The 17,538-nt window shown below is 42.3% G+C and overlaps 1 protein-coding gene across 1 annotated transcript in view; it reads left to right on the plus strand.

Annotated features, from left to right (window-relative positions):
- GRIN2B (glutamate ionotropic receptor NMDA type subunit 2B) overlaps positions 1-17,538 on the plus strand; it is a 303,242-nt gene that overhangs the window by 256,514 nt on the left and 29,190 nt on the right. The window contains exons 7-8 of the mRNA XM_036302093.1: positions 3,247-3,372; positions 5,837-6,066. Of these exons, the coding sequence (XP_036157986.1) occupies positions 3,247-3,372; positions 5,837-6,066 (356 nt within the window). The remainder of the gene's footprint in view (positions 1-3,246; positions 3,373-5,836; positions 6,067-17,538) is intronic.

A 17,538-nucleotide genomic window follows, 5' to 3' on the forward strand; every position in this document is an offset into this window, starting at 1 on the left:
CTTCAAGAATTGAGCTCAGTGCTACCTAAAAAGGTTTTCTGTTTCCACATGAATTTTCTGAAGCTTTGTCATATAAAGCTGATCTGATTCTCCTCCCCATCTCACTCCAAGCTTCCTCGTAGCATTCAGTGCTTCCCCACTCTCCAGCATCACTTAGGTGTTAAATGTTTTAGATATAAGACTAGGTAAGACCAGGGTTTCAATTAAATGAACTCTCTTATGAGCTCATACCCTATATTTTTGGCAAGAGCTGTGAGAACAAGGGGTTGAAAAATAATGTGTCACCTTGAAAACAGAACACTGGGATAGGAGACAGGAAGCCTAGTTTGGATATAAGATGTAAGCCTTTGGACAAGTCACAGTCTCTCTAATGGACATCAACTTTTTTTTATGAGGATGTTGGAATAAACCATGACTAATATTTCCTTAGGCTCTATGGGGGAGGGGGGGTATTCAATTAAGGCACTGCAAAGTGGTGTTAGAGATTCTATACTTTTCTCTAAATTACTTAAGTTTCCCAGCCAACCTTCTTACTCGCAGTCAAGCCAATTCTGGCTCTTCCAATTTTATATGAAATGTTATTAGATAGCACACACTCTATGTATGCATTAATCCTCATAGTAGCTTTATGTATTTTATTTGCTTTTTCCTTTACAAGGATAATTTGAACATTAAGATATACAAACAAAACTACAGTTTAGGCCCAGCCGGCATAGCTCAGTGGTTGAGTGTTGACCTGTGAATTAGGAGGTCAAGGTTCAGTTCCCAGTCAGGCCATATGCTCAGATTGTGGGCTCTATCCCCAGTGTGGGGCATGCAGAAGGCAGCCAATCAATGATTCTCTCTCATCATTGATGTTTCTATCTCTTTGTCCCTCTCCTCTCCTCTCTGAAATCAATAAAAACAAACAAACGCACACAAAAAACACACACCACATTCTAATTCTAACTCTGTCGGCATAGAACTAACCTTAATTAGCTTCTAAACTAGAAGAGCCAGTGATACATTGGGATAGCCCTAGAATGACATAGGAATGCCACGCAGGGTGTGTGTGTGTGTGTGTGTGTGTGTGTGTGTGTGTGTGTGTAGCAGTAAGTTAATTGCAGCAGTGAGAGAAGCCAATATTTATTGAACACCTACTATGTGATATGCCAGGAATTATTGTACAAACTGTGACTATATTATCTCATTGATACTATCATTATACCCATTTTTTGGCTTAAGAACTGAGTCTCAGGTTAAGCAATTTTCCAAGAGTCTCTCAGCTAGTAATGGGCAGATCCAGATATGGCTGCCTTCAGAGCCTGTGTTCTAACACACAGTTTGAGCTCTAAAATGTGGTGGTCTGCCCTGTGGCTCAGTGGATAGAGTGTCACCCTGCGGACTGAAAGGTCCCAGGTTCCATTCTAGTCAAGGGCATGTACCTTGGTTGCGGGCACATCCCCAGTGGGGGGTGTGCAGGGGGCAGCTGATTGATATTTCTCTCTCATCGATGTTTTTAACTCTCTATCCCTCTCCCTTCTTCTCTGTAAAAAAAAAAATCAATAAACTATATTTAAAAAATAAAATGTGGTGGCCAGAGACTAAGATGTGAGATAATACAATGGGAAAGCACAGACCTTTGCCCTCACTGACCTCACTTCATAAACTGGTCCTGAGAGGACCATGACCTCTGAATCTAGTTCACTGCTCTGTAAAATGAATATGGTAAACCCAAAATGAAAGAGCCATTATAAGGACTGGATAAAGTATGTGGAGAAATCACTTTCTAAATTGTAAAGACCAATACAAATATGATTGTTGTTGTTGTTTTATACAGAAAATTTCCCTAAGCTTAATGGGGGGGGGGGGCAGAGAAAGTACTTTTTACTCAGTTATTCCCTAATTTTAAACAAAAGTGAAATCAGGGTAGTATTGCAATCAATTGGAACCAATGGGGAGAGATGTTCTCTACTCCACTGCTTAGAGGCTTTGAATTGTACCTTCTACCTCCATCTCTGGCTGCCACAAAAAGGTTTTGCATTTCATAGCTGGCATGCCCTTATAAAAGTCCTTTTGAAATTGATTAAGTGGCCAGGCTTTTATAATTCCCTTGAGAGTTCACAAGTAAAGGTTTCAAGTAAGAAAATATTTTCTAATTTCCAGCCATTTTTCCCTTTTTTTAACTTCATCTTTATTAATGATTTGGAAGATGGAGAAAGCAGCATATTAATTCACATAGTTATGAGTTTACAATGTGATGTGTTAGCTAAAAAGGCCAGAACTATTTTGAGACACAATTGAGGGAGCAGTATATCATGGGACCAAAGAGTGTCCCTTCTTATAGGCCTTCAGAGAGACGGCTACTGGAAGGTAGTATTCAATTTTTAGACACCTGTAAGCCAGAAAGATGTAATACAACTGGAAGAAACTCAGCAAAAGCGATTAAAGAAAGTGTAGTGGATAATTATTGCCCTCTTGCCTGACCTTGTCCCATCAACTATGTGACCTGATGATAGAGCCTGGCTTGTAGTTGTCTGCTTAATTATAGATGAAGCATGTTCCTTGTCATCTGCTAAATTCCCACTGTTGTAAATACTGCTATTCAATGTGGATGTGTTTTTTAACACTGACTTATATTCTCACACCCTAATGATGTCTAATAAAATATATACATCAAATTGGGTTAAAAAATGTAAGTATATGAAAGTTTAAGACAAGTGGGGGAAGGGAGCTATTTGTTGTATGTAATTATTATAGAATCAGTTCAAGCCTGAAATAGTAGCTAAGTCTGTTGAGAATGAATTTGGCTCTTAGGCTTGCGAGCATTGGTGAAGACTTTTCCTAGGTCTCTACTGTGTGGTGTGGCCATGTAGATGACACCATAAACCAGGAATCAGTCCAATATGATCCATTTACTCCATATCTGGTATGTCTTCCAGTTGTACCATTTACTGAAAGACCCACATACTGGTCCAATGCAGAAACTATCTCTGTAGTCTCAAAATTTCATAGGCAAGATGCTGTCCTTTTTATGTACTTGAAAGAAAATAAACCTTGACTTGCCCATCAAATAAATGGAGATGCTCAGGCATAGCCTCTTACTTCTTCCCAGTCCAGGCCTTGGTTGTCTGAAGGGATGTACACACCTCTCGCTTGTTTTCCCCCAAAAGTGCATGTTGGATAAGTGAATAAATAGGTAAATTAATTAGAATCTCTTTGTTCTCTGTTTTAACCATCAGCACTGATTTTTTCTTCCTTCCCCAGAGCCCTTCAGCGCTGACGTCTGGGTGATGATGTTTGTGATGCTGCTCATTGTCTCAGCTGTGGCTGTCTTTGTCTTTGAGTACTTCAGCCCTGTGGGTTATAACAGGTGCCTCGCTGATGGTAGAGGTAAGTCCATTAAAACCGCTGCATTTCTGCATTTTTCTAGCTCTCAATTTCGAACCTCTGAACCCTTCATTTGCTTTCTTCTCCTTAACTAACCCGTTTCTGAAAATGAACCCTCAGCTTTCTATGTCACCAGCTTGAAGACTCATTAGAAATAACCCAATTAAGATGTTAGTTTGAATCTATATGTCCCCACCCTGGCTCAAGTCTGATCCCAAACCCAGTTCCACCCGTAAGGGAAATGAGAGGAAAGCTGGCAGGAGATACTTGTAGCATAGCCATATAAGAGGAAGCTTTTTTGATAACCTTAGGCTAAGAGCAGGCTATGAGAGTAGTTGTGGCTGAAAGAGTTCTCCATAGCCAAAGGACCGCCACTGAGGTACAACATCTCCAAAGCACATGCCCTGCTCTATCCCTCTGCCAGGAAGTGTAAGAGTTGGATATTTGAAATACAATGGACAGGAGATTACAGTTCTCACCCACAGCTACTACTGGGGGAAGTCCAGTTTCCTGGCTAGGTAAGTCCAGAGATGTGAGGGCTGCCTTTGTGTTTGAAGCATTTAAGAAGGGGGAGATGGGGTCCTTATAAATAGCTCTTCTAAAGTTTCTGACACTCTAGGGTTAGAAAATATTACACCTTTTCTGAGAGTTTTATCCTGAAGTTAGACCTTCAAGATGAAAGATTCTTAGGTTCTTAACCCTGGATATACATAAAAATTATCTGTGGGACACTTAAAAAACAAAGGTGCGTGACCTGATTTTCGAATATTCTGATTCACTAAGTCCAGAGTGGGGCTTGGACCATTGCATGTTTCAAAATAGTGGTTCTTTACCTTGGTTGCATATTAGAATAATAATCCCAGACCATACCAGTTAAATAAGAATCTCTGGAGATGGGTGCTAGGCTGCTGTATTCTGAAGTAGCTGCCTAGTGCTTCTGTTGACTTCACAGTCCGTGCTGTCACCCACCACTGCACTGAAGTATTTCCAGGTGCCGACCTACCTTCTTATCTGTTGTGTGAACTCTGGGTGGAAGTTTGGCTGCCTCCACAGCATGGTACAGTCCGGGCTTTCCATCTCTGCCAGAGGGTCATCCAGAAGCTTGACCTGCTCCCCATCCCAATGGGCATTGCTAACAAGTGAAACATCTGAGAAGCACATAACTACATACATAGGTTGACCATGTCAAGAGCTTAAGTTAGTGTGCCTCCTCCCCTACACTGGAAGAAAATCAAGGAGATAAAAATTCAGATATAAAATTCAGAACAAGGACTTACTTTACAATTACTTTACCAAACAATGCTTTGTCTTCACAAAGGCATTCAACACGGGGCCACTTTAAATATTAAGACTCCTTGAGGCATTTTACAATGTATAAAACTTTTATTTATAAACATCTTTTTAGTTACACATCTGTTCCATGAAATCAGGTCTGTATGCACAGATGTGTGTGCACAGTTAGATATTAGGCTCGACATGTGTAGTCACCGGTGATTTAGTTGGCTGAGCAGATGCTGCAGGATCACAGGTAATATCGTAAGACCTGAGCTAATGTGTTGTAAAACTGTGCAGGCAGATGTTCATTTCTACAGTGGAGGGGCTACACGCAGACCTAGGCATCAGGCAAAATCTCATCATCGTCAAGCAGAGAAAGCAGTAAAGTCACAAGAAGATTATCAGCAGAAGTCTTGACACTATCTGTGTGAAGATCAGGGGAAGGAAGGTCAAGGATAGCCTGCCTTAGTGCCCACAGCTACATGTGGCAAAGCTAGGGTTTATGACTACCTGCCTGGGCTTCCTGACATTCTTTTGTGCAGGAGCTGCTACTGTAGGAAACCATTTGGAAAGTGTTGGCATTGGAGAGGGGTCAGAGTTGTCCTTGAAACATTCAGTGCTTGATGCTAGACTGTAAGAAAAAAACAGGATAAGGTGCACTGAAAGCCATTTAGCATCAGTGTGAATAAAATTGGAGGAGGTTTATGACAATGGTAGAAAAAGACCCCACACAGTTCTTGCTGATCTTTTTGAAGTTGAAATATTTTCTTGGTAGATAGTAATGTAAATTTTAGGAACAACAGGAATAGGGACATGTGTGTGATGATAATGGGGTGGTTGCCTTTGTTATTTGGATTTGATATGATCTTGAGGGTCTTGATCTTAGGGGAAGAAAGCTGGCCCCTCCAGTGCTCTGACTGAGTCATGACCATTGGTGGGAGCAAGATCCCATATGCACCCAAGCCTCTGCTTTTTCTCCCGAGAAACTTTCTTATGCCCTCAGGGGGTCCCTCCCAGGAGAAGAGAGACACAAGCTCTCTACTTAAAAAGCTTTCTGTGAAAGGGCTGGGTCTTGGTTGGAGGGAGGATTTCCTGCTCTGAGCAGGAACTTACCAGCTCTGTGTGCTTGTAGGTTTCAACAGAACCAGTGACTCTGTCTTAACTTTCTGTCTTTGTCTTTTGTTCATTTCAGAGCCAGGGGGCCCATCTTTTACCATCGGCAAAGCTATTTGGTTACTGTGGGGCCTGGTGTTTAACAACTCCGTCCCGGTGCAGAACCCAAAGGGGACCACCTCCAAGATCATGGTGTCAGTATGGGCCTTCTTCGCTGTCATCTTCCTGGCCAGCTACACTGCCAACTTAGCTGCCTTCATGATCCAAGAGGAGTATGTGGACCAGGTTTCTGGCCTGAGTGACAAAAAGGTAAGAGGACCATTTAAAACATTCTATCTTTCTCTCAATCTCATTCTGAACCATACTCAAAGTTCTCACATACCTGTTAATTTTTCTAACTCTTTAGACTCTACAGTTCTTTCTTATGTTTCCTTCAATTGGAGGAGGTCTGAAATGGGAGCAGAAAACAATATCCCTACTGAAATAATATTACTTCACATTTGCCTTCTGATTTTGTGAAAGGTTGTTATAAGTACACCCAGTGTTGCAAATAAGAGGCTTGGTATGTTAGCAGCTTTCTGAGTACACGGTACTTGTTGTTGGATACACTTGGGTGGCCTATCCACACGGGGCTTCTGTTTGGTGTTATTAGAGGGCTGCCCCATGCACCCACGCTGAGGGCACTGGCCCATTGTGGCCTTCATTTTCCTCCCAGTGGGGTTTGGCTGTGGGGCTCTCTCTTTGTTCCCCTGCACACTCGTGTATTCCTATGGCTGAGCAGGAGGGTTGTTCTCCTTGTGTCCTGAAGAGAAGTAACTTCTATTTAACTTGATTGCCCTGTGTGATGCCGATGAATGGGCTGCCCCCATACCAATTGCAGGCCTCCCTGCTGGCCTGTGCAGTTGAGACAGGAAGGAAAGTGTCTGCTGGTTTCCAACTTTTCTGGGTGCAGATGTGCACAACCCATTCTGAATGCATCTGACTCTCTAGGTCTGCCAGAAGCATCACGGCTTCCATGGCAGCTCTGTCTTCTGAAACTGTGATAACCAGATGGTCCATGACCAGTAATAGGAGTTACCTTCACGGTGTATCCAGTAAAGCTCCTGGGTGACCCCAAAATGATTCTGGAGACTTGTACTTACAACAAATTTTCTACTCTGTTGTCTTAAAATGTGGAAAATGTTGATTTCCCACCCCTTCCACCATGATGAAGCCATGAAATATAGAGATGTGTGTTTAGACCAGCTAGGTCCGACAGTGAATGATTTATCACATGGGTGTGGTTTCCCAAAGATAAAACTTGAAATACTTAGCAAATGGTTTGAGAAGAGTGGAAAGGAGGAAATATTCTCTTCAGGGGCTCTATTCTGATTTCTCCATCTGCTCAACACTACTCACTAAGAATATTCAAAAGCATGTGAGAAAGATAAATAAGCTTCTTAGGGGAATGAAAAAAACTATATATATATATATATATATATATATATATATATATATATATATATATATATATATATTTCACTATGTTTACTTCATCATGTTATTTCATTCTCTGATTAGTCTTTCTTTTTACTTTATTTTTCTTTCTTATTTTAAAAAAATATTTCCTCTCTGGTATTTCTTTCTCCATTATTTTTAAGATTTGTTTATTTCTCTCTTCTAACTCATGATTTATCATGCATTCATTCATATATTTATTCATTTATTTTTAAACCTTTTTCTCATTGTTCCTTTGTCTACATTCTTCCTTCATCATTTTCTCCCCTATCCCCTGTTACAACCACTACTCTTTGTGCCTCTTTCTGTAACCTGGGCAGTAGTGGGGCTACACACAGCTGCTTCTTCAGGGCTCCATGCTGGGATGTGGCGTGGCTGGGGTGGGGATGTGAAGCATGACAGATCATGTGTCTATGTGTGGGTTTTTCAGAGGTAAGGCCGGCATGTCCTCACACCAGGATATGGCTGAGATGTGGTGGATCGTGTCCCCACATAGAGTATGGCAGCACCCTGTTTCCATGCAGGAGGCAGCATGGTAGAGGTGTGGTGGGTCACCCTCCTGGGGCTCTGGGCTGTAAAGTAGGGAATCCACCATATTTATCACCTTGTTTTCTTCAAGTGCCTGAGAATTGCTTAGGACACTATATTTTTCTTTCTCAGACCCTCATGGGCTATCCAGCAACAATGGAATAATCTATTTGAACTAAGCATAATTGGGATGGAGGGGGATTGTTTTCCCTTCTGTGGCTTTGAAAGACATTTCATTCTAGGCTACTGGAACCAGAAAGACTTCACCTGTCTGTCTTCCACACCATGTTGTTTATGATCTGAAATGTTGAATCTCGTCAGTTCTTTGCTTAAAGAACTTCAGTGGCTCCACTACTTATAGAATAAAGAAGATTTTTTCACATGTGGCTTTCAAAGCTTTTATGTATGATGCCCCATGTGTCTCATTAGCCAGTACTTAGATTCTTGCATCCTACAATTCTAGGCATCCTCCACTCCATATCCTCCCCAACTATGCCTCTATCTATGCATCTGCCTAAAATGTTCTTCTCCTCACTTCATTCACCAAACTCCTATTGGAACTTCAGGACCCAGATTAGAGATCACTTCATTTGTGGAGCTTTCCTTAGCTCATCTGGGCAGTTATTCATTCTCTCATCTGTTCTCATCTGTCATGGCATTCATACCTTTACCATAACTCTTGTCTTCCACATTGTACTGTAGTAACCTGCAGGTCTGTACTTGACTATCTCCTTCTATCTGGTCATGAGCTCCAAAAGGTCAGTGATCATAACTTGGTTAACATTTTTTTAAGTCTGTTGGGAGAGAGGGAGAGAGGGAGAGAGGGTATATTTACCGAAGAGCCTCTTGTGCAGAGCTGAGTTACTAAACATTATAGGCAAAGAAAGCAGCAAGAGAGCCAGAACCCTTTAACAGCTGTTTAATTTGAAAATGCTGCAAAATGGTTATCTCTGATACATTTCAGAACTTTGCAAATGACAAAATAGTAAAGTGTGAGCATCCTACCAGAAAGTGTCAACATAATTTACATAATTATAGAAAACATTTAGTAACTAATGACATATAACTATATATCGGTGTCAGGAGCAGTAATATAAATTATAGAGTTTTTTGAAAGTACACTGAAAATGTCGAAATTCTTATTGTTTTTTTACTTAGAACACCTAAAGAAAACATAGACTTGGGACTAACTTTGCATGAAAGGAAGTGTATTCTGTGAATTTAGAAAAAGAAAAGAATAAAGTCATCAAAACAATATTCAGAATAGAAATGAGGTGATTTTGAAGATTTTTTCAGTGTAATTAAAGTTTCATCAAGGAAAGTAACAGTTAAAATGAAGAAAGATTTCTAAACTTACTCTATCACAGATGACATATCTTCTGTTAACTCAGATCAAATGATAAATAGCTTAGGTTATGATGGGAAGATATTTGTAGCCATTACATTTATATATATTTTTTTAAATTATCTTCAACTTTATGGCAGAGACATGTTCCCATATCCCATGCATGTTAAGGCACAAAGTCAGAATGCTCAGAGTTAAATTTCCGTGAAAATATATTTCGGGGCTTCTTTTTACTGGATGGCTTCCATTTTGCAATAGCACATGACATCAGTGAATTCAGAATTACCCACTACTTGCTATAACTAAATATGGGTGCAAGTGCTAACATATAGCAGCCTTGCTGTACATTCCATCAGCTCCCCCGTGGGAGGACAATGGAAGGGAGCTGGTGACATCTTTCTTCTCCTAACAAAGAGCCCACAGTGCAAATTCTCATGTTTCTCGCCTATCTAGATGGATTTCTCCTTTCGCAGTCTGCCAGCCACAGTGTGGAGGGGAAAGAGCTTGGCCAGGTGAAAGATGAGACATATTTGCTGGGCACTGGGCACATTAAGTATGTCACAGATATGTTATATGTGTAATCTTCATACAGGTATGATTAGTCCCATTTTATCAATAAGGACACTGAGACTCTGGGAAGTTTAGTGAATTCCCTAAAATCACACATTATCAAGTGACAGAGCCAAGGTTTGAGCCCCTGTGTGTTTGGCTCTAAAATCACTTTGCCAGGATGTCTCCCTTATAGTTAATCCCAGACAAAGCTATGACATAGCTAAGGATTGGGATTGACACCCCTACCCCCACTTTCTCATTTCATTGCCTACACTCTCCTTTAAGGACTTTCTGTATCAGCTCCACTTAACCCAACCCTTCTCAGGGCATAGTACACTACCACTACCAAGACTAGTATTTCTACTTCTACTACTACTGCCATTACTGGTAATAATAACAGTTAACATAACCTCAACAATAATATCCCTGCTGACATTTCTTCAGCTTTTATGAGTCAGGCATAATGCCAAATACATTACATAGATTACCTTATGTAATGGTGCTATTAATATCTTCATTTGTACATGAGGAAACTGAAGCTTGGAGAGGTTAGATAATTTGCCCTTCTGATGTTCCTGGCTGCCTATAGCCCCTAAACAGTGTGCTATCCTCTTCAGATACCCATGGTTTTAATCACCCTCCTTCCTATCCTCCCATCTACCTTGTCATGACAAGTTTACCAAGTTAGATCCTTTTCCTCTCCTAAAAAGTAGCTATCTGATTAACAGGTCCATAATAAGTAGGTAGTATTTTAACATTTGCACTTTCTATAATATGACTTTCAGAGGTTTTACTTTAAACAGACAATAATGATGATTTCTAGTAATTGGGCAAGCTAATGGCCTTCAAATTGACTTTAGTGTGGTCCCATTGTGACCCTGAGGTTTATGTCGCTGTTGGAGGGTGGGAGAGGTTGGCAGCAGGGGAGAGAGAGGTCGGTTATGAAGTCAGGGGTGAAGAAAGCCTGCAGGGAGGCAAAGGCTGCGAAGGTCACTGGGGGCCACCATCTGGCCACCGGGCTCCTGAGGGTATGTGGCTCTGTCCTGCTTCACACATTCCTACCGTCAATCTGATGTACACCCACATCATATTTTGCAGTTCTGTTCCATAAGGAACTAGTGGAACTTTATTAACTTCAGCTTGTCACAGAGGTGCTCATCTGGCTAATGAGGGCAGCATTATCTGCCTGCATCATTGGAGGTATGATTAGGATGGCCTACTAACAACTAAATGAGAACCCCCTGGCTTTTCTAGGTAACGGTGATTCAGAGTTTCTGAGAAGTCCCATAGAATCTGGAAGTCACCTCCTATCCTTTCGGGATAAAGGCAGGGTATGGCTTTGATTAGTCAACATGCAAACAAATAAGTAAAGAGGCATTTTTGGAAGAAAATCAGCATTCTACACCACAACTACAATGAAATGTTGGGATGGTGTCTGAGCATGTGTGAGGAAATGGGCCATGCTTTCCACCCTATTAACTTTAGGCTGAAAGCCAGTGGGAGACAGCTGACCTCACGCCTGATCTGTCACAACCCGGTTTTGGCCCAGACCATCTTGGTCAGACCACGCAATACTGGCCTAAAAACAGCTTACTAGGGAAAGTGACAGGCATGACTAACTAGCCAGGGAGCTAGAAATGAGGGCCTGGGCAGGACCTCCTGGTAGCTGAGCAAAATGAAAGACTGTGATTCATTCTTACTATCAAGCAACTGGTCATCTCGTAACTGCTGGTCAAGAGTAGGTGTGGAGGAAGTGACAAGAGAAGAAAACTTCCCAAACCCTGCCAGTATATGGAGTATACTACATGCACTGGTGGGGCAAGGGACACCTGCCCCTTTGTCTATTAATTATCAGAGCCAGTCTGACACTATGCATGGACTCTGCCCCACATACTGTGGCTCCTTCATTCTTGCCAAGGTGGCCTCCATCCATATAGATCCAGAACAAAGCCCTGTGCTTGGCCAGTCCCATGTCTGTCAAGCAGGTTAGCTATCACCTCTTCTCTGTTTTATTTGAGAACAAAACTGCATATAACTCTTCAACAAGCCCTATGGATCCTAATTCCTAAGTCTGTCTTGACTAAGGCAGGAAATCCTTACCCTCGGCTCAGCATCCAATGGCTTAGCAGTGGTTACTCCTTGTCCCAGGATGGAGACGCCCTGGCATTGACTACTGTGCAGATCCCATTGTCCTCTTTTCCTCCTTCACAGCATCCGGCTTCACTTAGTTCTCTTCTCCTTGCTCTCTGACATTCCATGTTTCCCACACAGGATTCCTCACCTCCCAGCTCTCCTATGCTGTTGGGGGCAGTAGTGGGTTGAATGATGGCCCCCCAAAATGATACATCCACATCCTGACCCCTGGAACCTTTGAATGTGGGACTTATTTGGAAAAAAAGGTATTTGCAGATGTATTTAAGTTAAAGACTCAAGATAAGATCATCCTGGATTATTTAGGTTGATGCTAAATCAGTGGCAAGGGTCTTTATAAGAGAAAGGCAGAGAGAGATTTGACATCTAACAGGAGAAGGCCCTGAGAAGGCAGAAGCAGAGATTGGGTTGTTGTGGCTACAGTGAATGCCTGGAGCCACTGGAAGCTGGGAGAGAAAGGAATCACAGAACTGGAAGGGACTTTAGCTGATTACCAGGCACAGTTGATACTTTTTGTCATCAAAGACGACCAGTTGTCCTCTCCATGTAGATGAACATGTTGCACAGGAATGCACACTCAGCATATGCTTCTGTGCACGTGTAACTCTATCCTCCAAAACTACATAAAGATAATGAGATAACTGGGTAACTAAGAACTTGGTACTTGCAAAGCTGTGTAAGGAACACCAGTTTCCGATGTGCATGGAACATACGTTTTACAAAGTGGATCTCAGAAAGGTGGTCTTTCTTACCTGGAAAAAGAAGAAATTTTGGTTCATTCTGCTGACACTAGAAGAACCATCTTTTTGAAATAAAACAAAGTGAAAAGTAAGGGAGGGAAGAAGGAAGAATAGCATAAAAACCCAATCCTAGGTTTGATCTACTCTGTATAACTCTTTTTAGAAAGGTGTTATTATGCAAGATATTAGGGGAATGGAAAACTTCCTGGAACCATAAAATAGTTTTAAATGTAATTATAAAAACTAGCATGAGTATTAATTCACAATTTCCCCCACCTGGGTCCCAAATGAAAGCCAGCAATAGGCAGCAAATAATTGTAATTAACGACATATAGCATGGCATGTGCAGTTGAGCTTCAGATGCTCTGAGAATAGGAGAAGCTGGTGAGATTGTCTTTAAACTGGCCAGTTTGTTGGACTTTTCTGTGTGACTTCCCTATGAGGCCTCTCCCCTCCAGGCCATCTCTCCCATGTCAGGAAGGGCAAGTGGCTCTGGGAACTGCCACCGAAGTCTCACAGCCAAGTCTCTGGTTTTAAGATAAGAGAGAGCTATTCCATTTAGCTGACTATTGAAGGCAGATTCTTCATTCTGAAGTTTATTTACGAGAGAGAGAGAGAGAGAGAGAGAGAGAGAGAGAGAGAGAGAGATCCTCAACACCCTTTCCTCTCCTTAAAAACAAAAATTAGAAATAAGTGGTTTAGCCCTAGCTGGTTTGGCTCAGTGGATAGAGTGTCAGCCTGTGAACTGAAGGGTCCCAGGTTCAATTCCGGTCAAGGGCACATGCTCAGGTTGTTGGCTTGATCCCCAGTGGGGAGTGTGCAAGAGGCAGCTGATCAGTGATTCCCTCTCATCATTGATGTTTCTCTCTCTCTCTCCCTCTCCCTTCTTATCTGAAATAAATAAAAATATATTTAAAAAAAAGAAATAAGTGGTTTAGTCTAAGGGGGCTAATCTTTTATATGTTCACTAAATATTGATTTATGGATTAAGGATTTTTTTTAAGAATTAGTGTTTCCCTTCTGGACAACTAAGTTTGAGTCCTTTGAGACACATTAATGCAGCCAAGATAATTTCTATGTGGCCAAAGCTATCAGGCCTAAAATGAATCAGATTTGGGAGATGTCAGAATTATATTTACAGTGAAAATTGTGGCCTGGGCTGGCTCTGGGCTTTTGTGAATATTTCAGCCTTTTTGCCCTTCCATTGTCCCCTTGCTATGATGGCAAGAGTAGACAAAGGTCTCAGTGGATTGTGTGCAGCCTGTTATATTTTTGGAAGTTTTCTGCATAGCTGGGTACATGCTAGGGCCAGTGGGGTCTGAGAGTGCCTAAGGCCTGGAGAAACCCAACCATTTAGTTTGCAATTTGCAACCAAGTTTTGCCTTCCAGCACAGGTCACCGAGGGCCATGGCAGGGCCACTCACACTCTGTAAACACTGTCGTCTTGGACATCTCCTCTGGTATTTTATTCCACTTCTATTTGGGGGCTTCTAGTGTCAAGGGCATGAGCTTCAGGCCAACAGTATCCTGAGAGCTGCCCTTGTAGGAAGAAGAAAACAAGCAGGCAGGCAAGCTCCATCAGATGCAGGCAGCTTAGACTTTCAGGAGGAAGAGTCAGGGCGAGGAATATCAGGGTCTCAGGTCTCCCCTTTAAAAATTACAGGGTTAGTCTATATGAGTAGTTCTTTCTGTTGTGGGGACCCAAGGAGGAGTGGCTACCTAGGAAGGGTTGGGGTAGAGCAGAGTGTTGACATTGAAGTCACTTGGGGAACCCTTTCAGATTAAATAGGCCTCTGTCCAGCTGGCTGGAAATATAGGTGCAGGTGGTAAAACCCCCACCAAGCAGGGCCTGTCAGGAAGAAGCCAGAAAAACCCAAACTATAAAATGTGTTTTGAGAATCCTTTTGGTACTTTGAGGGGAGGTTATTGAAGGGATGTGACATCTCCCCTTTCTCTCACTGCCTTAAAACCTACCAAAGGGGCTTTGAGGAGACCATTTGGAGACCGTAGTATTCATCCCCTGCAGTTGGAATGGAGAGAGGATAGCATTTGACCTATACCTGGGAAAACCAAGGCTGGCAGTTCTTGGCTAGAGCAGATCACCTAGTAGGTGGGCCAGACTATGACCAGTGACAGGAAAGGTCTGTGTTTTTAAATACCAGATTAGGCCACATGGGGCGGAGGGAGTCAGTGAGAGCCTGGAGTGCAGGGACGCATTGTTAAAGGTACCCTGTCCAAAGGACTTTCTGCTCAGGATGAGGCGTGGGAAACAGGAACTTTTCTGGAGGGGTGTCACTCAATGGAGAAGCTGAAGGGACTGATGTAAGCAACCAGCTGCACTGAGAGAGTGCAGACCAAGGTTCTAACTGAGAAACCCTGGGGAACCTATGAACTTGCCTGACAAGGAGAAGAATCTTCTTTGAACACCAGCTATGCTTAGAGAGCAGCAGTACTGGATTACTACTGTGTCACCCAAATGAGTGCTTTCTGCCCCTTATGACTCCTCCTTGTCCTGCCCCCACTGTCTTTCATCCCACCCCAGAGAATGGGAAGAAAGCAGCTAGAATATAGAATCTAGAAGAGCTTCACTTTGGTTTTTATTTCTTGGCTAGATGATTGCCACTGGGATTCTTGGGGCCATATCTGCCCGGTTTTCTCTTCCCTTATCATTGAACATGTATTGAACTATTTAATGAACATAAACTATGTGCCAGGCCTACTGTTACACTCATCCTATCTGTTACTACTTTTAATCCTCATGCCCATCCTTTGAGATGGATATTATTAACCTCATTTTACAGATGAGGTGATACATATAAGTGTTAAGCAAATTCCCTGAAGTCACACAACTAGGAAGTGAGGGTGACAGAACTTGATCCCGGGGGAGCTGACTCCACAGCCCACAGCTATCCTGTTATACTGCACTGCTATAGCCCTGTGTCTTTATGTGAACACAGGAAGGAGGTGCATGGTTCTAGAGCAGTGGGAAACCTTTTTTCTGCCAAGGGCCATTTGGATACTTATAATTCATGGGCCACACAAAATTATCAACTTAAAAATTAGCCTGCTACATTTGGTCAAACATTTAATTAACTCACCCCTAATGCATTGGCAGGGTTAGACCAAATGATTTCACGGGCCTTATATGGCCTATGGGCCAAACGTTCCCCACCCCTATTCTAGAAGCATTGGCCTGATGCAGCAGAACCCAATCAAGTCCCCTGCAATAGGGACTCTCTCTGTCCTGGCTTCTGGATTCTCAAGGGAGTGCTTATGAACCCCCATAGGCCCTTAGGCCACTCTCTACCCAGCTGTGAGTGCACAGGAACCTAGAAGAGACTTTTGTTCACTGGAATCTAGGAGTATCTTCAAAAAGGGCTCTGTTGTCTTCATTTCTGTACATTACAAACCACTTATTTAATGAAGGTTGACAGGATGAATGGATCCAAGAGATGTGGAATGTTGTCAGGTGCCATGCTTTCTCTCTTCTAGGAAGTAACCAATAGAATTATACTGAATCCAACTAGAAAGAACAAGATGCCTCTCAGGAGCCTTCCCTTTAGGGGAAAGTAAGGAAGACAGAGAGGAAGGAATTGGAGAGGAGGGAAATGCACCCTACTCTATCTCTCCATCTCATCTTAGGAGGAAAATAAAGCAAGAACAGTATCGATTATTTTCCAAGTACTTCCGGCAAGGAAACCAGGCATAGCTTAAGTCTAAAAACCATCTTGATATTAAATTTGCTAAATGCTTAAATCCTTAGAACTTCCTCACACATCTCTCAGCTTATCACTAGCATGACAGTACGTTCTGAGTTAAGTATAAGCCAGTTCCGTTTCTTGCAATAACTGATTGCCAGTAGGCCCTGAGATGTCTGGGACTCAGCCTTTGTTGGACTGAGTCCAAAAGAGATGTTGAGCTGGGTGTCATCCTGGCACTGAAGAAAGAATGCTGTGATGTCCATTGATGTCTCCTAGTGGCCTCAAATACAAATTGAACAAGCTGCCTAACAGCATTACAATATGAAGGACACTGCAGCCACGGACCTCCCAGGCAGAGGAGCCTCTGGGGAGTGAGCCTTTTATTGCTCCAAGAAAAAAATCGTACTTGAACACACAAGGTTATCTACTCACAGGCCTTTACATGACACACACACCCATTCCCAAAATCACATGCATATACCACAGAGTGTGCAGATGCAGCTCTGACTGGGAACACTGAGCACTTTTTTGCTTTTCTCCTTTTCTCCATCTAAAAGCAAGTCAAATTAATTACAGCCAATTACATACAAATCCCTTTCTGTCTGCCAATCAGGCCTGTTTGATGGGAAAGAGGTGCTCTCACCTACTTCATTATGCAAATTGATATTCAAAGGCTGAAGAACAATGCAGACTTCAGCACAGCAGTGATTTGGGGATGCTAAGAAGAAGCTGCTGGGAGAGGAGTTAGTTTAACCCTCTGATGATGATGAGAGGGCTTAAAGTGGTGATGGAGGCAGAGTCCAAGTACCATTTACCTGATGTGAATTGGGCCCTGACATGGAAGGTCACCATGAGATCAGGCAAGATTCAGGATGATCTGGAGTCCAAATAGTCTAGACAGAATAGCTTGATTCTTTAAATACCCTTGTGTTCTCATCTGTAAGTATGGGGTCAGGTGTGGCCATAAATTAACCCATACTTAGACTATCTGCAGGCAAGCATGATCCATCATGCACAGAAACAATCAACACACATGCACATGCACACACAAGCACAGAGGCAGAAATCAATGAACACTGATACTTCTTATTATGAGATTATTTTATTTGGAAAAGGCTTGTAACATTCAGCCATTTGTTCATTCAGGAGCTACTATGTACAGAGAAAGAGTTATTTCACTTCTCAGTCATCACAGTTGTGAGGACTTATGTTTCTCTTGCCTGCCCCACCTTGTTAACTTGTCCTAGCACTTCAAAATCTCCTCTTG

The sequence above is a fragment of the Myotis myotis genome, unplaced genomic scaffold (genome assembly GCF_014108235.1).
Source record: "Myotis myotis isolate mMyoMyo1 unplaced genomic scaffold, mMyoMyo1.p scaffold_m19_p_3, whole genome shotgun sequence".
In the NCBI taxonomy this organism is placed as follows: domain Eukaryota; kingdom Metazoa; phylum Chordata; class Mammalia; order Chiroptera; family Vespertilionidae; genus Myotis; species Myotis myotis.